At 32.3% G+C, this 20,239-nt stretch overlaps 7 protein-coding genes across 7 annotated transcripts; all 7 read left to right on the plus strand.

Moving 5' to 3' along the window:
• Positions 1 to 1,420: 1,420 nt before the first annotated feature.
• On the plus strand, positions 1,421 to 1,997 carry LOC135836584 (histone H2B-like). Its single transcript, XM_065351507.1, has one exon. It carries the CDS (start codon positions 1,577 to 1,579, stop codon positions 1,952 to 1,954), a length of 378 nt encoding a protein of 125 aa, XP_065207579.1. The 5' UTR covers positions 1,421 to 1,576; the 3' UTR covers positions 1,955 to 1,997.
• A 1,473-nt stretch (positions 1,998 to 3,470) lies between these two features.
• LOC135836582 (histone H3-like) lies at positions 3,471 to 4,098 on the plus strand. The gene has a single exon (XM_065351505.1). It carries the CDS (start codon positions 3,503 to 3,505, stop codon positions 4,058 to 4,060), a length of 558 nt encoding a protein of 185 aa, XP_065207577.1. The 5' UTR covers positions 3,471 to 3,502; the 3' UTR covers positions 4,061 to 4,098.
• Positions 4,099 to 5,378: 1,280 nt separating this feature from the next.
• On the plus strand, positions 5,379 to 6,491 carry LOC135836588 (histone H4). Its single transcript, XM_065351510.1, has one exon. The coding sequence runs from the start codon at positions 6,112 to 6,114 to the stop codon at positions 6,421 to 6,423; it is 312 nt and encodes a 103-aa protein (XP_065207582.1). The 5' UTR covers positions 5,379 to 6,111; the 3' UTR covers positions 6,424 to 6,491.
• A 1,179-nt stretch (positions 6,492 to 7,670) lies between these two features.
• On the plus strand, positions 7,671 to 8,361 carry LOC135836585 (histone H2A). Its single transcript, XM_065351508.1, has one exon. It carries the CDS (start codon positions 7,736 to 7,738, stop codon positions 8,108 to 8,110), a length of 375 nt encoding a protein of 124 aa, XP_065207580.1. The 5' UTR covers positions 7,671 to 7,735; the 3' UTR covers positions 8,111 to 8,361.
• Positions 8,362 to 12,363: 4,002 nt separating this feature from the next.
• Positions 12,364 to 13,112, plus strand: LOC135836590 (histone H1B-like). Its single transcript, XM_065351512.1, has one exon. It carries the CDS (start codon positions 12,429 to 12,431, stop codon positions 13,056 to 13,058), a length of 630 nt encoding a protein of 209 aa, XP_065207584.1. The 5' UTR covers positions 12,364 to 12,428; the 3' UTR covers positions 13,059 to 13,112.
• Positions 13,113 to 13,238: 126 nt separating this feature from the next.
• LOC135836591 (histone H2B-like) lies at positions 13,239 to 14,632 on the plus strand. The gene has a single exon (XM_065351514.1). It carries the CDS (start codon positions 14,220 to 14,222, stop codon positions 14,595 to 14,597), a length of 378 nt encoding a protein of 125 aa, XP_065207586.1. The 5' UTR covers positions 13,239 to 14,219; the 3' UTR covers positions 14,598 to 14,632.
• Positions 14,633 to 15,848: 1,216 nt separating this feature from the next.
• Positions 15,849 to 17,644, plus strand: LOC135836592 (histone H2A). Its single transcript, XM_065351515.1, has one exon. The coding sequence runs from the start codon at positions 17,179 to 17,181 to the stop codon at positions 17,551 to 17,553; it is 375 nt and encodes a 124-aa protein (XP_065207587.1). The 5' UTR covers positions 15,849 to 17,178; the 3' UTR covers positions 17,554 to 17,644.
• The last annotated feature ends 2,595 nt before the right edge of the window (positions 17,645 to 20,239 follow it).

Genomic DNA, 20,239 nt, shown 5'->3' on the forward strand with positions numbered 1-20,239 from the left:
GTGTAATTTTGGCGAATTCGCGAGTGAAAACAACCATAGTCAGGTTTTTGTCAGGCTGATTTTCATTAAATCGTAAAATTTACCTATTTAACTACTTGTATTGCATTTTCCGAGTTCATCATCGGAATCCTACGTATGAAATCTACAAATAAAGTAACATACTACATGCCTGGAAATCCACAATGATTTGTGAGAATGTTTTTCCATGCCCTGTAAAATTTACTTCAACTGACCATGGCTGTTTTCACAATCAGCCCTTCAATTGATTTTGACACAGATTCAAGAATGTAAACTTTCAAAAATCTGCTAGAGGCTCTAGAACTGCTCAAAACGGTTCTAAACCGTAAGTACAAATAAAAATACTGAAAGTTTAACGAAGCATATATTTGAGAGCAATTTCAAACCAGTCAACTAAAAAAAAATCACCAACGGGCGATCTCTCCAATTTGTAAATTTATTATGTGATGTGATATCTTTTTCAAAATGTAGATGTTCATTGTGATTGAAACCAGTTTAGTTAAACAGCTATGCCATACAGCTGTCACGTAGAAAATTTGTCATGTTATTCGAAATAAACAGTAACTGAAAACCGTAGGTACCATATATTATAGCTTTATTTAGACGAGTAGGTACTCGTAAATGAAAATGTAATTCGTAGGAATTTAGGGTTAGTTCTTCGACGATACCTAAATAAAATTAATACATATTAGGTATGTACAATTTAGCATTTCGAGTTCGATAATCTGAAGGTAGAAATGATAACTCATGTTGAAAATTACTAAAATCAGGTATAATCTAAAGCGTTATAGGTAAATTAATTAATTCATTACAGAATGTCGAATTATCATTATCATCCTATCAAAAGCGGAAGAAAAATTTACTTCTTTTATTTGATTATAGTCAACGTCTCAAGTTTTCAAATTTCGCTGTCGTTAGACGGTTTATTATTCTTTTGATTCGTTCTCACTGAACTACTAGCGAGTCAATCGTAAAGTAATTATGATTTAAAAACGTTCGTAAAAAAAGTCTGTTTCTAAAATATGACAAAATAAAACGTGAAATTCTAAAAACGAAAGTTCTTATTATTTTTTTCACTTTTCCATCATTTTCAGGAAAAAACCAAAATTCGCTTTTAATGTATTTTCGTTTGAAAGGTGTTAAGAAGTAAAATATTCGGGGAATGGAAGCAACGGGCAAATGAAATTGGTTGCACCATTACACTTTTTCATTCAAGTGTAACAGTAGTCCGTAAAATGAATTTCATTTCAATAAGAAGTCGAATTGAAATCAATGAAAATACAATTTGGTTTGAATTTTTCGTAATTTCGTGTCTATGAATGAAAAAGTCAAGTCTTTCTTTACTCATCCGGTAAAAATAAAAAGCACGTTATGAACCACAAAGAAACTGTACGTTAACGCGGTTTTGTAAGAACCGAGAATCAGCCAACCGCGTAACAGAAAACCTGTACTCGCTCCTCATTGGCCAACAAAATGTAGCTCCGCATTATAAATACTCGTGATCTCGTAGCAGAGTATTATTTCTCGTTTTGCAAGATTGTTCGTTAGTTGTCTCGCAATGGCTCCTCCGAAAAGCGCTGGTAAAGCTGTCAAGAAGGCCGGTAAAGCCCAGAAGAACATCAAGAAGGATGATGGCAAGAAGAAGCATAAGAAAAGGAAAGAATCCTATGCCATCTATATCTACAAAGTGTTGAAGCAGGTCCATCCCGATACTGGAGTTAGCTCGAAAGCTATGAGCATCATGAACTCGTTCGTCAACGACATTTTCGAAAGAATTGCCGCCGAATCGAGCCGTTTAGCTCACTACAACAAGCGTTCCACCATCACCAGTCGGGAAGTCCAGACCGCTGTTCGTCTTTTGTTGCCTGGAGAATTGGCCAAACACGCTGTTTCCGAAGGCACCAAGGCTGTAACTAAATACACCAGTTCGAAGTAAAGCCCCGTCATCGTATTATTAAAACGGCCCTTTTCAGGGCCACCATTAATATTTCTTCGCATTAGTGATTTGACTACGTTGATTACTGAAGTGATTAGTGATTAGTAATTACTAATTAGTAAGTAGGTTGAGATTTGAGAAAAAGTCAGAGAGAGACTGAGATGAGTGAATTTCGAAGTTGATATAAGATGCGTAACATAGTATCATAGTAACATTTGTAGTAACAACTTGAGTTGAATTTTGATTTACTTGTTCATGTACTGTTGTAGACTGTAGTAGATAGTGTAGTGTAGATATAGATAGATACCTCGAGATACCTGTATTTCTCACAAGCCTCCTTCGAAATCGTAATAGTCCAGAGGGTTTCAGGTTTGAGTATTAGTATTGCGTTTAGTTTCAATTTGCTTCTGACTTTCTGACTCTGACCTGAAAATTTTCAAATTTGTGCATTGAGCACAGAGTCATGAAGGGAGAAAGGTTGTTTGGCGATCACAATGAAATATTATTTGAAATGGAAAAATACTCGTTTTTGATAGGATGATAAAGATAATTCGACATTCAGTAATAAATTTACCTGTAGCGCTTTAGATTATAGCTACCTAACTTTAGTAATTTTCAACATTTCAATTTCCGAACATTAAACATGAGTAGATATTATTCATTTATTTTGTGAAGTTCTTGTCTTCATTTTTTACAATACTAATACTTGAACCTTCAAATTGTCGAACTCGAAAGCTAAGAAATACCTATCTAATATGAATTTTATTTAGGTAATGCAAAATAGGTACCTAATATTATTTTTATTTAGGTATCATCGAAGAATTAACGAGTTACATTTTTCATCTCACCAGTTCATGGAAGCATACAACACTCTAGGCCTACTGTAAAAAATTACAGAATATTAAACGAGAGAAATTTCTTATAAAAAATTCACGTTTTCATCATTTCGTTTTCGTATTTTACGTATATTCGTATAGTAATGAAACTCAGAAATTTATTCAAAAAATTGAAAGCGTGGATCAGAGAACATCGGTAGAATAAAAAAAAAGCTTTAAAGTGAATAGAAATAGAAATGGGAATTTGGCAAATAAAAAAATTCATAAGTCATGGGGAAAAGAATACTCAATCAAAGAATGTAATTTAATTTTAATTTCTAATGGAGTTTGGAAAGTTTTACTCTGAGTTTGATTTTTTTAAATTATGTGATTGTTTGAGGTTATTCGAAGTTTCACGCTTCTGAATTTTTCAAAAACTGCCACAAAGGCTCGAAGGAGAAAAACAGTGGGTAGTAGCATCAACCTATAACCTATTAGTTGATCTAAAATAACAATCAACGCGTAAATTAAATTATTTAATGCTCTTAAAAGACCAGTTAATTATTTTACCTACAACTTTTATGAAATTCAAAATTGTGGTAAAATTTTAGTCATTGTATCGTAAATAAAAAATAAAAATCACGATGAAAAATTCAAAAAGAAAACGTTAAATTCATTGTCCAGGTACCCATGATTACCATATTGGTGAAATACGAATTCTGATTGGTCGATCATGAAAAAACCGCCAGCCAATCATATTCGTTCTTTGCAAACACCAGACACGGAAGTGTATAAATACTGCGAACGTTTCTCCCTCAACATCATTTGCTCATTGTTCCAGTTTGAAGTAACGTGTGTTCCTGTTTTACTATCATTCGACATGGCTCGTACCAAGCAAACCGCTCGTAAATCCACCGGAGGAAAAGCCCCGAGAAAGCAGTTGGCCACCAAAGCCGCTCGTAAAAGTGCACCAGCCACCGGAGGAGTCAAGAAACCTCATCGTTATCGTCCCGGTACGGTCGCTCTTCGTGAAATTCGTCGTTACCAGAAATCGACCGAACTTTTGATCCGTAAATTGCCTTTCCAACGGTTAGTTCGTGAAATCGCTCAAGATTTCAAAACTGATTTACGTTTCCAAAGCTCAGCTGTTATGGCCTTACAAGAAGCTAGCGAAGCTTACTTGGTCGGTCTTTTTGAAGATACCAACTTGTGCGCTATTCACGCCAAGCGTGTAACGATCATGCCTAAAGATATCCAATTGGCAAGAAGAATCCGTGGAGAAAGAGCTTAATTTATTCAAGCGTTAAAACAAAACGGCCCTTTTCAGGGCCACCAATAATATTTCTTCATCGATGAGTGTTTAAAACGTTGTATTTATTAAATAAACACACTATTGTTTGTATCTATTTCAGGTCTTTTTGCAACTTGCATAGCCAAGTCAAGTTCAACATGATGAATTCTGAACTTTTTTTTTCAGTAACAAACAGAAATATCAGTTTACTTTTTGAACTATGCATTAATTGACAATTTAAAATTTAATTTCATATCAGAACGCTGTGTTCTGAGTTCTGATAAGATTCTGCGATAGTTCAGTTTTCACTACTAGTCTATGTCTATTGTCTACCATGAGAATTATTATTGCATATCATGATGTATTGATTGATTCACGTTTAGGTCATGAAAAAATGCATCATATGAGATGCAATTACGAGAATGAGTTGATCAAATCTAACTTCTCAACACGTTTCTCATCGTATTTCAATTTCATTAATCGATTGCATAATTTGGTAGTTTGGAATTCAACGAATTCAACAACAGTGTTAAATCCAAAAGTGAAGAAATATGTTTGGTGGCCCTTAAGAGCCATTTTATATTTAATCAAAATTCGTTCAAGTCATAATTATTAAAATCATACTGATTTTCGTTGGGCAGTTATTGAAAAATGTATACGCATGGTTGGTATGGGGCCACAGGAAAAATTGAAATCAAACAGTAATAAACGCTAACACATTCATATTATTTGATTGATATTTTACATCAGAATTGTCTAGCAAATGAGAATTATTGCATAATTATCATGATATTGATTGCGATTGCTTCATGTTTGAGTCATAAGGAAAAAATGCGTCATATGAGATGAGATTACGAGAATGAGTTGATCACGTTTTTCATCATTGTATTTCAATTTAATTTATCGATTGCATTTTCACACGAATAATTGGTTTGGAATTCAACAACAGTGTTTAATCCAAAAGTGAAGAAATAAGTTTGGTGGCTCTTAAAAGAGCCATTTTAATTAATCAATATTCTATCAAGTCGTAATTAAAATAATATAAACCTTATAATTTAAGCAATTTTATTTCTTTTAGAATTCTTCCGGTCACCGGTCAGTTTAACATCGTTGGAAATTTCATCACCATTCAATTCCTATCACCCCTCATTCGTCTAGCTAATTGCAAATCACGCGGCATAATCGTTACACGTTTAGCATGAATTGCACATAAAATTGTATCTTCGAACAAGCCGACCAGGTACATTTCACTTGCTTCTTGCAAAGCTCCAATTGCTGCACTTTGAAAACGCAAGTCAGATTTGAAATCTCGAGCTATCTCGCGTACTAGACGTTGAAACGGTAATCTTCTAATCAAAAGCTCGGTGCTTTTTTGGTAACGACGAATTTCACTCAAAGCAGCAGTTCCTGGACGATATCGATATTTACGTTTCTTCTTTTCCTCCAAATAACTGGCAGTTTTACGCGATTGATGAGAAAAAGTTGAGTTTCTTCCAAATCCAACAACTTTTCGAGCGACGTAGGGTGAGGTTCGGACCATCGCGATAATGATTGTATAATTGAAAAAATTAATTTAAAATGATGACCGGTTTAATTAAAAGCTCCAAGCTTCCAAATTAGTAGTAAAACAGTATAGGTGAACACCAAGTATAAGATTCAAGACAATAAAATTAAAAATGTCGTCACTTCTTCCGTTAATGTCAAAAGTTGTAAAATTTGTAATTATCAATAATTGAAAGTAGGTCACGATTTTCGAATATCTGCGATTGTTACCTGTTGCATGGAAAATCAAAACGGAAAATATTCCCAAATTTACAAAGAATGAAAGCTGAACTCCCATTGGTCCAATTACCTTTACGAGCTAAAACCAAAACAGTTGATATTTTTTTCAAATACTCGCTCGCTCATTGGCCGAGGTCGAATCGAATTCTAGCCAATGAGGAACGAGCATTCGTATTTCATTTTTGTATAAATACTGGTACGAAGCATTACTGTAATCATTCGTTTCTCTTGTTCCATTTTGTTCTGTGCAAGAAGCTTCATTTATCAAGATGACTGGACGCGGTAAAGGAGGAAAAGGTTTGGGAAAAGGTGGCGCCAAACGTCATCGTAAAGTTTTACGTGATAACATCCAAGGTATCACGAAACCAGCAATCCGTCGTCTGGCTAGACGTGGTGGTGTCAAACGTATCTCCGGCTTGATCTACGAAGAAACCCGTGGTGTCCTCAAAGTATTCTTGGAAAACGTTATTCGTGATGCTGTTACCTACACCGAACACGCCAAGAGGAAAACCGTCACCGCCATGGATGTCGTATACGCCTTAAAACGTCAAGGCAGAACCCTCTACGGTTTCGGAGGTTAAGCGCGTCCAATTTTGGAATATTTCCAGATTCAAAATCCGTTAAAACGGCCCTTTTCAGGGCCAACAAATGTATTTCTTCTTCAACATGTTTAAACACTTGTGGAAGTTCGAACTAGAAGTAAATTCTGTTCTGTTTACAATGACCTCAGAAAGCTAATGAAAAAACGTTGACTGTTGTACACTGAATTTCAAAGTGCTTTTTTACTGCAAAATAAGTTTACTTTTATGCCAAAAAAACACTTTGAATTTTGAATTTTTTTTATTACCACGAATGCCTCCGTTATGTATTATAATACAAAATTTTACAGTGAAAAAAATACGTGTAAAATTACGGCCATTATAAAAATGGGTGTAGAATTAATTCATGAAATAAAATAGGGGAAAAATACTCTTGAATACATAAATACTGAGCACCCAGAAGTGAATATTTTGAAGAAAACTGAAAAGAAGAATGTAGCAATGTAGGTACTCAGTTTTATATAAGAGTTGAGTACAAGTGAAAATGATAACAAACGAAATCATGTATCTCTCACTCACAGTATTCATATTTGCGTAATTAATTACCAATTATATATCGAATTTTTGAGGAATAAATTATATTTTTCAAAATCATATTCGCAAACATTTTCTTTTCAATTCAATTACTGAAATAGCAATGAAATGATGAAAGGGATGGACCTAATTAAATTCATCTTCCTTTTACAGTCTAATTTTAAGACCACACCAAATGAAGTTTTCAAATTTGAAATAAGTAAATGAAAATTATAATGCTTGATGGGGATATCCTGTATTCATGATTTTTCTGACTCGTTGTCAAGACAAATGCTTAAATGTTTGAAAACCACTTTAATGAAGCTTACAGCCTTCTGATCTAAAGCTGATCGGGAAAATTGTATGATTATTTTCTGTACCCTCTGATTTTAAAAATTTAAAAGTGAGATAGAGGGATTTTCATGCCAATTATATGAGATTTTAGTTTTGATCATAAATCGAATTGATAAAATGAAACGAAAATCATAAAATGCGTAATGTTCGTTTCTCTGGACCTTCAAGTTTCAGCATTTTAATTTTGTTTTGAAATATTAGTACTATACGCATAAACCACTTTAATTCACATGATATAACGCAACACTAACGTTGTTTACTGAAACATTCGTTTGCACCAATCACGATTCAGCTTTCCGTTCACTCGTTTGTGATTGGTTCTAAGCATGCCAAGTTTTCATATATAAGCTGCGGTCACTCTGCAAACTTCATTCAGTTCATTCCGTTTTCTGCTGTTTGTTGTTACTTGTGAAGAATCGAAATCATCATGTCTGGACGTGGTAAAGGTGGTAAAGTCAAGGGAAAGTCAAAGACTCGTTCTTCCCGTGCCGGATTACAGTTTCCAGTTGGTCGTATCCATCGTCTGCTCCGTAAAGGAAATTACGCCGAACGTGTTGGAGGTGGTGCCCCTGTGTACTTAGCCGCCGTCATGGAGTACTTGGCCGCTGAAGTTTTGGAATTGGCAGGCAATGCTGCTCGTGATAACAAGAAAACCCGTATCATTCCCAGGCATTTACAATTGGCCATCAGGAACGACGAAGAATTGAACAAGCTGTTGTCTGGTGTCACCATTGCCCAAGGTGGTGTACTTCCGAACATTCAAGCTGTTCTTTTACCGAAGAAAACCGAAAAGAAAGCTTAAGCTTTTACTTCGCAGCGAATTAAAACGGCCCTTTTCAGGGCCAACAATTGAATTTCTTCGACAATTGTGAATTTAATACTGTGTGGTGTTTAGAAACCTTTAGCAATTTATGCTTGCTACGATATTAAGAAACATTTCAATATTTTTATGCATATTGCATTTTCAATTATCAGCTTTCTGCGTTCATATTTCATAATTCATATGTTGATGTTGACAGTTAAATTTATTTTTCGAGATCGACTAATTAAAATTCTTCTTCTTACTTCTTCCCGAATAGATTTCTACTTTCTAGTAAGATACTTGTAATTTAGTTTCGATTTCGATTTTGAAAGTAACGATAATGATGTGAAATTGAAAAATAGATATATGCTCATTTATTTCAGGCAAAATATTAAATATCGTACATCTATAGCTCTAGCTCTTATAACTTTACAAAATGTTCGGAAATACTAAAACTATTCGAATTTATTTTATTTGAGTATGAGTATCATTTTCACTCGTCTTGGCAAGTTCTACTCAAAAATTAGGCAGAATTTTTCTGAAGTAGGTTTGCTGGTTCGGAAAATCGTAAATGTTTGCGATAATTTTGAATGAAAATGTTCAAAATACTTATCAACCTGAAAATATTTTAAAATGAACTTTGGCTCATTTTAAAGGAATTTTTTTCTTTTTTAGCAAGAGGTACTTTATTGTACCTTGATATGGTCCAATAATGGTCAGAAGTACTTCCCAGTAAAAATGGAATAAGCAATTATTAAAAAGAAAAAATCAAAAAAACGTATTTCTTGCCTAAAAGTTTTTTTTTCGTATTTCTTTAAAAATACAAAAGAAGCTGAATTTCTTAATGAAGTACATAACAAGATTAAAGGACGTGGTCGCGAGTATTATGTAGTAAATTAGCGATGTCAATTTTGAAATTGTCCAAAGAAAAGTTTTCAGAAATTTTTTTTACACCACCAAATTATCTCAAAAGACTAGGAAAAAAATTCGATGAAAATCGAAGTTTTAAGCGTGAAATCAACGTGATATATTAGTGACGGAAACACACAAAACTGAAAATTTGATAAATATTAGGTATATCGCACCTTCTGTAAAATGAAGTTAATTTTTATTTTAAAAATTCAACAAAAAGTCTACAGCCAATACCAAAATATAGGATATTTTTTGTTCAAGATTTTCCATTCTACGGATTTCTTTTGAAGAGCCCTTAGTTTCAATGCTACATCAAAAAAAAAATTAAAATTGATGATAGAAAAAAAACTTTTGACCTCCGCCATCCTATACCATCAAAGAATTATCTCGTAAACAACGTTAGAGAAACGTTATATCATGCGAATTAAAGTGGTTTAACTTTTAAGCGTATATTATATTACAATTCTTTCAGAAACAAAATTAATACTAAAACAATATAAAGTCCTAAAGAAACGAATAGTACGCATTTTATGAATTTTGTTTAATTTTATCAATGCGATTTAATATCATTTATTCAAATTTTTATGCAAATTCAAAAATCAGCTTCCTACTTTCATGAGTTGAAGTTGAATTCATTTTTCGAGTTTGATTGAAATTAGTTTTCCGTGAGTGGATTTATAACTCACTGTCAGTTCTAAAAGTAGCATTACGATTGTGAAACTCAGAAACTCACTTATTACAATCAAACAATGCTTCCGGTTTGAAGATCATGATGGTTTCTTTTGCTTCTTCCGCGTTCAGGTTCAATTTTGTACAACATTTTCGAAGGAAGCCCAAATAAATAGGATAACTATTGATACGTATGCTCATATTTGAGGTAAAATATTGAATATTGTATAGCAATATTTGAATTGAAGTAATACAAAGTATTCGGATATATATTTTATGCTAAAAATATTCTCAATTATTAAAATTGAATAAGGGTATCATTTCACTCGTTTTGACAAATTCTACTCGTAAAAATTATGATATTTTTTCTGAAGTAGGTTCGTTAAATCGCTAATTAATAAAAGAATACCGAATGGCGAAAGTCATTTTAAGTAATCTAACTTTAGGTATGTACCTACATAATGAAAATTAGTGTAACCATACCAAAATGCAAAAATTCTCAAAATGTTCGAAAAATCGCAATACTTGCACTTTGCAGTAATTTTGCATGAAAATGTTCAAATATCAGCAAGAAAATATTTGAAAATACACTTGCTTATTTAAAAGAGGCCTTTTCTTTTGTAATAAGAGGTACTTTTTTGTACCTTGATATAGCATAGTCCAATAATAGCCAAAAATATTGGAGAAGCCAAACATGAAGAGATTTTTCAGTCACTTCCCAGAAAAATGAAAGAAACAATTATGAAAAAAAAGAAATGATTTTCTCGCACGAATAATTCATTTTGTATTTCTTTAAAAATGCAACAGGAAGCTTAATTTTTAGCAAGATGAAAGTGTAATGTCGTGTTCATGGATTAAAAAATAATAAAATATACTCGTATTAGTAAATTAGTTGCGTGGATTTTGTAATGGTTCAATGACTAATTTTCAGATATTATTTTTAGACCACTAAACTACCTATCTTAAAGACTAGGAAAAAAATTCGATGAAAATCGTAAACCATCACTCAATGAGTTATTTTCAAACTTGAAACCAACGTTAATAATGATGAAAAACATAAAATGTTGAAAATTTTATAAATTATACCTCCTGTAAAATAATTTTAATACATTACTAAAAATTCAACAGCCCCTAACAAAATATAGGACATTTTTAGCTGTACAATTTCAGTTCTATGCATTTTTTTGTAGAATGCTTTTAATTACTGCTATGTCGAAAAAATTAAAAAATTGAAAAAAAAAACTTCGAACTTATTCGGCTTAAAAGATAATTTTTTTCAAAATTTTTCTTTAAATGTGTATAGCGCGACGAAAAGTGCATAAAATGTTAATTTTGATTTCATTTTCAGCAGAAAAATATCATTTGGCAAAATAAGTAGGTACAATGGTACATATACAAATAAAAATCTGCACTCCATATTGAAAACTGATTTCAAATTCAGAGTGCAATTGTCTCACTCTTTCGGTTTAACTTCAGAGAGTTGTACGTTGTACTAATCATTTTTAAAAATCAACAAAATCAAAAAAATTCATATCCAACTTTCTCATTGTCTCTAATTGAATGATGAAGCTTTGATATTATAAATTTCAAACATTCAGCTTCGCGCCATAATGACTTCTTTCATCTATGAAGATGGATCGAGAAATGAAACATTCATCATAAATACTGAAAAATGAAAAAAATAAGTTGAGAAATGTTGAGTATAAAATTTGATAGCTTTAATATCAATACATAATTATTATCATAGTAGGTATGCATGATATTATTCAATTTGAATCGTTTTGAAGAACGCCTACACTGTATTGACGTAGGTACAAAATAAGCACATATTTTCCAATGTTCTTGATGAATGAAAATTAAATTAAAACTGAGTATTTTTTGAACATTTATGATTATTTAGCTATCCATTTCTACAAAAAAAATGACTCCAAATTTTCTCTTACAGTTTTTTACGTATCTATGGTTTATGTTAGGTATGATGAATAAGGCCTTCACACAATCCATCCGCAAAACTTGGTCAAAAGCTTCAATTTACTTTTTAAAATTTCATTTATTCATTTCATCGCGAATAAAGCTTAAATTTACGAAATTTTAAATATATAAAATATGAAAAAACACAATTTTTTTCTCACAACCTGAAACCAAACGTAATTCGTACGATTTCAACTGAGAAAATATTTGTTCTTCGGAGCTCACGAAATTATTTTTTTTCGCCCGTTTCCGCGCATCGCAGAGGTATAATTTTTATATATTTGAAATCTTCAAAGTTCGTAGAATAATTTAAATAATAATTCGAAGCTATTTTATCATTAATTTTTTTAATTAAAACGTTTTTATTCGCAAGTATCAATACTTCGATCTCGACTTGTCTACGAAAAAGCATTACCTACGGATTTATTTCGCTCTAAATGCATACAAATTCGATATCATTTTCATCGTTAATCTTTGTAGAATCTGAAAAAATTAATTTCAAAAAATTTAATTCGTTTTACAAACGAAAAAATCAAAATAAACGAGGCAAGAAAACACGAAAAACGAACTTTCGCAATTCATGTATCGCAACGGAGTACTGTTTCCTCTATACGGTATTACTCGAGCGCAGCGCGCATGAGGTCTTCACTACGGTATTACTTTCTACTATATATACGCTCGCCAATCTCAGTTGCAGTATTATTGCTCTTACTGTTCTATCACGTTTGTGTGTTTTACGTTACCGTGAAAAATATTATTCTTCAACATGGTTGAACCGACTGCTGAAACCGTTCCCGCTACTCCCGTAGCTGCGTCGCCGAAAAAGAAGAAAACCGCAACCAAAGCGAAATCGGCCGCTGCCAAAACTGCGACTCACCCGCCCACCGCTCAAATGGTCACCGGTGCCATCAAGGCTTTGAATGAACGTGGTGGTTCTTCGCTCCAAGCCATCAAGAAGTCCATCAGCGGATTATACAAAATCGATGCCGAGAAAGCCGCTCCCTTTATCAAAAAATACCTGAAAAGCGCTGTTACTAAAGGTACCTTGATCCAGACCAAAGGCAAAGGCGCTTCTGGTTCGTTCAAATTAGCCGTCAAAGCTAAAGCTGAACCGAAAAAGAAGACCGCTGCACCCAAGAAGAAAACTGCTGCGCCTAAAAAACCTAAATCGACTGAAGCTAAACCGAAGAAAGCCAAGGCTTCGCCTAAGAAAGCTGCCACCAAAAAGGCTGCCAAACCGAAAGCCGCTAAGCCTGCAGCCACTCCGAAGAAAGCCAAGGCTCCTAGCAAAGCTAAAGCTACCAAAGCTACGCCTGCGAAGAAACCCAAGTCTCCTAAACCCAAGAAGGCGGCGACCAAGAAACCAGCAGCCAAGAAGACTATCTCGAAGAAGTAAATCTGCGATATTTACCATCTTAAAACGGCCCTTTTCAGGGCCACTAAAAATATTTCTTCTCAAAATGGTTGAACACTGTTGCATTTATGAATTATGATTACGAAAAGCATCAATTCGAATTTGATACGATGATCTTAAAGTATCTCGTTTCAAAATGAAGTATTATTTTTCAAAATAAGATAGTTGAAATTTTTCAAGTTTGAATTTGAACAATAATTTTTCGAGTTGAGAATTTTAAAATTTCAGTTTCTGAAAATATTCGATGAAGCCTCTCCATGTTGACCTTGAATTTTCGTGTACGATATTAAGGAAGGTTTAAGGTACTCGTAAATTTTGAACATTGAAGTGCACGAAATAATTGAGAAAAATGCAGTGAAATATATTTTATGTGGGAGGGGGGCATTGGAGTTACAATTGAATTGACTGAGTAATTTGATAGAAATAAGAGATTGAATGAAAAAAATACGAGAATCAAATGAACCAACGTTACACTATACGTAACAAAGTAACGTACTTGATAATGAACGTATAACAGTGTATGGAAGTTTGAAGAGATGAAATGTAACTGATGTTATCAGCTAAGCTGCAAAATGATGTGTGAGTGTGATCATGTAACTATAATATTTCGATATATTTGAATATTTTTGACAGTTAAACAGGTACAATTCTGAAAATAATTTCAAATTTTTAAAGGGTCTCGATAAAATAATGCAACTAAAGTTACTTCGTAAAAAATAACATTCAGCCAATAGGAGTGCAGGGAATTCGTTTTCATGATTCTACTTCATTTCTACGAAAAATACTAGATACCATAACTCGTTCGACATTATGTATTGAATGTAATTGATCTATTTTGCAACCATAACGCAAAATTCATGAAAAATGATAGAATTTAGATCAAAAATATAAAAAAATCTTGTAAAATCGAACATCTCGAGTATTCAAATTGAAAACAGCATTATTCCGTCGAGTATATAGCAACACTAACGCAGTTTCTCGAAAAATCGAAATCGGCCAATAGAAACGCTCAGTTTGTGTACTCTCATCTTATTGGCTAATTCGACCGTGAGTACGATATATAAATAACAGAAGATCGACTAACGTATCATTACTTATTTTTCGTTCGTTGAAGTACGCTGAATTAGTGTTTATTGTATTGCAATGGCTCCTCCGAAAAGTGTTGGTAAAGCTGTGAAGAAGGCCGGTAAGGCACAGAAGAACATCAAGAAGGACGACAGTAAGAAGAAGCATAAGAAAAGGAAAGAATCTTACGCTATCTACATTTACAAAGTCCTGAAGCAAGTTCATCCCGACACCGGTGTTAGTTCAAAGGCGATGAGCATCATGAACTCCTTCGTCAACGATATTTTCGAAAGAATCGCCGCCGAGTCCAGTCGTTTGGCCCACTACAACAAGCGGTCGACGATTACCAGTCGGGAAGTCCAAACTGCCGTTCGTCTTTTGTTACCCGGTGAATTGGCTAAACACGCCGTTTCCGAAGGTACGAAAGCCGTCACCAAATACACCAGCTCGAAGTAAATTCAACGATGTTGTTTCAAAACGGCCCTTTTCAGGGCCACCAATAATATTTCTTCAAAATAGTGATGAAACATGTTAGCATTGTTACTTCTGTTTAATTTTGGATGTTCGTACTTTCATCTTAATTGAACCTTTTCGGTGAAATAAAAAAATACGTAAGTAAGAGTGCTATGTACCAAAGATAGACTTATTCTTGTGAAAATTTGAAATTAATGACGATTTTCCTGCCCAAGTCGGTAAATCCCAAAATAATTCGACCGGAATAATGAAACTTGAAAATAATTCAACTTCATCCCCACTCTGTGAAACTTCAAATGTTCGATCGATTCGACTCACTAATTAGTAATTTATTTGAGTTGATTCATTAATAGATTGAGCAAGTAAATACCTACTTGATTTTTATATTTCAGTGTTTTTCAAATTTCAATTATGTTGATTTTTGAGATTTTTGATATTTCTTCTAAATAGTGATACACATGTTGGTTTGGTTCGGTTAGAATTTAGAAATTTCAATGTTGGATAAATTGTTAATTAGTTGATTCATTTTATCATCCAAACTTCAGTTGATTATTTTTAAAAAATATAATTGATTTGAAAAATAAAATTCATTAGTACCTCAACCTAATAGTAATTGAAATTCTGAGTCGCACACGTCTGATTACTAAATAACCACTTTGAAACAGTCATACTTACGAATATAATGATTTTTATTATTCAAACTTCTGTTGAAGAATATTTTTTGAAAAATGATTGATTTACCTACTAATATTATGACTTATGAGATCGTTCGAAATTAACGTTACTTACGATTATATAGCAGCTCTCTGGCAACGCTAACATCAAAAATTATTGAATAAACCTAATGAAAAATAGGTATTTCAAAATACTTTTAGCTAGGTCCTTCAGAACAATTAGGTTGAGTTATCCTAATGGTGCTTCCATTTACCTCTTTTGCCCTTAAAATAATATCAATATAACTAATAATTGAATGAAATCTAATGTGCTCACAGCTTCACAAGACTCGAAACACCTAGTTGTATCGTGTATGGGGATTAAATTGAATGAATTATTTACATTGGTTTATTTTGTTTTTAAAAAATTATACTGTATTTTATAAAAAAAAGTTCAAACATTGCTCTTAGAACAGATTTTTTAATTTCTTTAAATTTTCAAAAATCTAAAAATGAATTCAAGGATTTGAAAGGTATCGGGATTTTAGAATTTTATCTAGCTTATACTTTTGTTTAAATTGGGGAATGCCAATTTATAAAGTTCCTTTGTTAGGAAAAAAAAATGAATTTGAAAAAAATCTTTATCAATAGAAATCATTTAGAAGCTAACGATTCAAATTCATCAGTGAAACATAAATTGTACGTTGAAATAACCATCTTAAATGCTATGATATAGCAAGAACTAACGTTGTTTTTCAATTTTAAAACTTTATAAATAACAAACACGAATTATGCAGTAGTACATATTTTAGAAATATCTGATTTCTTTTCGGCTATTCTTGCAATTTTTTATTCTAAAAAGTGAATAGCTACATGTTGAGAACCCAAGTCAAAAAAACCAAGGTAGGTATTTTACCGAACCCTACAAGATTACGATACTCAAAATAAATTGAATTTTTAATGGTCGACGATTTTTAATAAGTTTTATAACGACGATTATTCCATAGTATCGCTATCGCACAAGTATCTGATAAAAAATAATTATGCAACGATGAATTTGAAAATATAAAAATTTGAAATTTTTTAGTTGGATTTGATTTAGAATTAACCCTTAAATGCCACACTTACATTTTTTTCAAGATTTTCTTGCACTGGACTGACGAGAGATTTGATATCATGGCTACCTGATACATGTGCGTAAATGTTCAGCCTTTCATTTGGCATGTTTGACACATTGCCTACTTTCATATTTTAAGGGGCACAATTTTTTGAAAAAAAAAATAAAAATTTTTCATATTTTTTGATAGTTTTTTGTAGCCAATCGACAGCGACTGGAATGAAACTACCGCCTGTTAAATATTTATGTATCCATGCTCTACTAATTTATGTACAACAACTTGCCTATTTTTCTCATTTAAGGGGCAAAAAATTCAAAAATAATTATTATTTCACTCGTTTTAAAAAATTTCTGCCCCTTAAAATAAAAAAGTATGCAATATGCTCAACAGCGGAATTGAAGCGCAAGACATACACACACATGTACCAATAGTCGTTCCCACCCGAGCACTCTTTCCTGCCAGCGTAACGCATCGAAAAAACTGGTGTGGTGAAATTCACCACCTTGTGGCATTTAAGGGTTAAAAGAAAAGTTTACAGCTTGAAAAAATCTGAGTAACAAGGAACCATGTAATAAATCATCTTACACTGTATAAAATAATACGAACCTAACGTTAATTCATGAAAAATATGTTTACGCCAATCAGAATCGAGATCACAAACACTCGTTCCTGATTGGCTTATAAAAATTCCACGTTTTGATATATAAACTCCGGTCTCGGTTTCACCATCATTCATATCTCTCTTTTACTTCACACTTGTGACTTGTGTTATTTTTACGTTATCGTTTCAAAATGTCTGGACGTGGCAAAGGTGGTAAAGTTAAAGGAAAGTCAAAGACTCGTTCATCTCGTGCTGGACTTCAGTTCCCAGTTGGACGTATCCACAGACTGCTCCGTAAAGGAAACTATGCCGAACGAGTTGGAGGAGGTGCTCCAGTATACCTCGCTGCTGTCATGGAATACTTAGCCGCTGAAGTTTTGGAATTGGCAGGCAATGCTGCCCGTGACAACAAGAAAACTCGTATCATCCCGAGACATTTGCAGTTGGCCATCAGAAATGATGAAGAATTGAACAAGTTGTTGTCCGGTGTCACTATCGCTCAAGGTGGTGTGCTCCCGAATATTCAAGCTGTTCTTTTGCCCAAGAAGACGGAAAAGAAAGCTTAAGCTTTTCTATCATTATCTAAAAAGGCCCTTTTCAGGGCCAACAAATATTATTTCTTCAAAATAGTGATTAAATTGTTGCACAGTTGTTTGAGTTGTTGTTTTGTTCTTACTTCGAACTTTCGAAGTCTGAAGTCTGAATTTCGGAGTTCTCTTCTCTTCTCTTCTCTATGGAGTATAAATTAATAATACATCATAATAAATTGAAAAATGAAAAAATAATTGCATTAAATTAGTAACATAGGCACGTTACAGTTGGTTACTTTTATTCAAGTTACAATTATGATGTTGCAACTTGTAATTGATTGACACAATTGGAATTATTTACTTATCAGTCATTACTTCCATTAAAAACTCGTAATTCGTAGGTATCTTATATTATATTCCTCAATTATTTTTTTTCATGAAATGACAGATGATAAATTTTATAAAATGAATTATTTCATATTCATGTACATATGTATTTGTATGTACATATCTACATTTATCTTTTGAATTTGATCTGGACAAGTAGCTCAATTTCAAAGTTTTCAGATCAAAAATTTACACAAATAAACGAGTCGATAAGTCATCCTTGGGTAGTAAAACTACCAGACAATTGAAGAACAGTCTTACAAGCATGTTTGCTTGCATGATATAAATATAACGTTGCTTATTTTTTTCATTCTTGGTGAATAATTTTCTCATCTTGTAATCAGCACGTCTTGTCATTCATGATTTCCTCATAGTCTGATTGAGTAATTAATAATCATCTTGCGAAAACATTACAAGTAGATACACAAGTTTTCGCTTCAACTTGATATTTTAGAAAAAAACAATTTAATTTTTCAAATATCATTCACGGTGGTACATGGAAATTTAAAAATATGTGATCATATGGGAAAATTCAACGTAGATCGAAGTACATACTATGTTATGAATTCTGAAGTTGAATGTACTCGCAATACTGATCAATCAATGAAAATATTACTACAATATTGTTTAAAAATAGGCAAGTTATTCTGACTAGAATTTGAATGTTTTAAAAAACACTTATTAAAGCTCAACTTTTCAAAAAAGCATCATCAGAGCATATTAAGTATTTCATTTTAGTTATTGAAAAAATATTGATGAGGAATAGTGCGCTCCTCGCTGAACGATGAAAGAATTGGTGGATGTTTCATTAAAATGGCAAAATTAAAGAAGTAAATACTTATTATTACATACAAACTTCCAGAGTAGAATCAAAGAACACATGTAAACTCTCTTTATAAATGTTTGAAAATTCTGGAAAAAACTAAAATGTGACATGCGATCAGCAGTGATACTTGAGAAATGTTAATAACATTCTACGATAATTAGCTTGAAAATCAATACTTCAATTTTCATTCTCAAAACACTGTTGAAATCAAATTCTAAAATCTTCGTCTAGCTTGATCAATTATTTAAAATAATCTAGAAGTCATATTCATGAGGTGAAAATTAGTTGATGAATATATGATGGAGAAAACGTTGGACGAATAAATTCACAAAACAGCTTTAAAAGCAACGATTTTTCTAGCAGTTAACGTCATTTGCTGGTTTTTCAATTTTTCCCAGTTTTTTATTAATTTTTTTTCTTTCGACGGTCTCGAATGAATATCAATGTAGAGGTAAAAACTGAACTATTTTGTAAAAGTTATAACGAAGACCTAGGTTATTGTAAATTCCAACGATGAATGAAATTTCCATGAAATTAAATGGGACTTGGCAAACTTTGGTTGAAGAAATATTTCTGAGACAATTGTTAAATTTGAAATAACATTGAAGTAATTTTTAACAACGTAGGTACAAAGGTACAATTGTACAAAATATACCTAGGTCAGAAAATCTCGAAATTTGGGCAAAATCTTGCTAAATTGCCAAAATTAGTTTTAAAAAATGGGTATCAAAATTTAATAAAATGTCGTCCAAATTGCATAAAGTATCTGACAATTGAGTAATTACCATATAAAAATGGTTCAACAAACGTATCAACAAAATTGAGCCAAACGTTGCAAAAATTGCCAACAAATTTGTTTAAAATATCATGTCAAAACACAAAACTTTTGGTTGAAATAGAAAAATGTGTAGGTATATTAAAATGTAAAAAACGGATCAAATGCCAAAAATGTTGAAAAATACCAAAAAAATAAGGAAAATTACTTTTAAAAAAAATGATGGAATATAATATAGGTACATATTATGTATTTAAAAAAAACTCATTCTAAAATTTATCCAAACATGACAATCGAAAACGAAATCAACAATAACACGCCGCATCGCTGTTGAAATGTTGAAAATACTATTTCAAGTAGGTACCAACTTGACTTTTTTTTTTTTTTTTTTTTTTTCAAATTATTGATAATAAAGCTTAAAGATGTAGGTACCTACATTATATATTTTTTAAATGTTCCATAATGTTTTTCTGTAGTATTTTCAATAGGTATTTTTTTCAATTTTTGCCTAGGTAAGTATTTTTTTCAAATTTCAGACAATTTTTACGATTTTTTTTTGCGATGGCAGATATAGGTATCTACAAACCAATTTTAAAAAGTTTTCAAGGGTTTTGACGTGATATTTTAAACACATTTTCACGTAATTTTTGCAACCTTTGGTTCGATTTTTCTGATTTTTCATTATAGGTACCTACAGTTTTACTTGACTGATACATTTTTTGAACTATTTTCAT

Source organism: Planococcus citri, chromosome 2, assembly GCF_950023065.1.
Source record: "Planococcus citri chromosome 2, ihPlaCitr1.1, whole genome shotgun sequence".
NCBI classification, from domain to species: Eukaryota; Metazoa; Arthropoda; class Insecta; order Hemiptera; family Pseudococcidae; genus Planococcus; species Planococcus citri.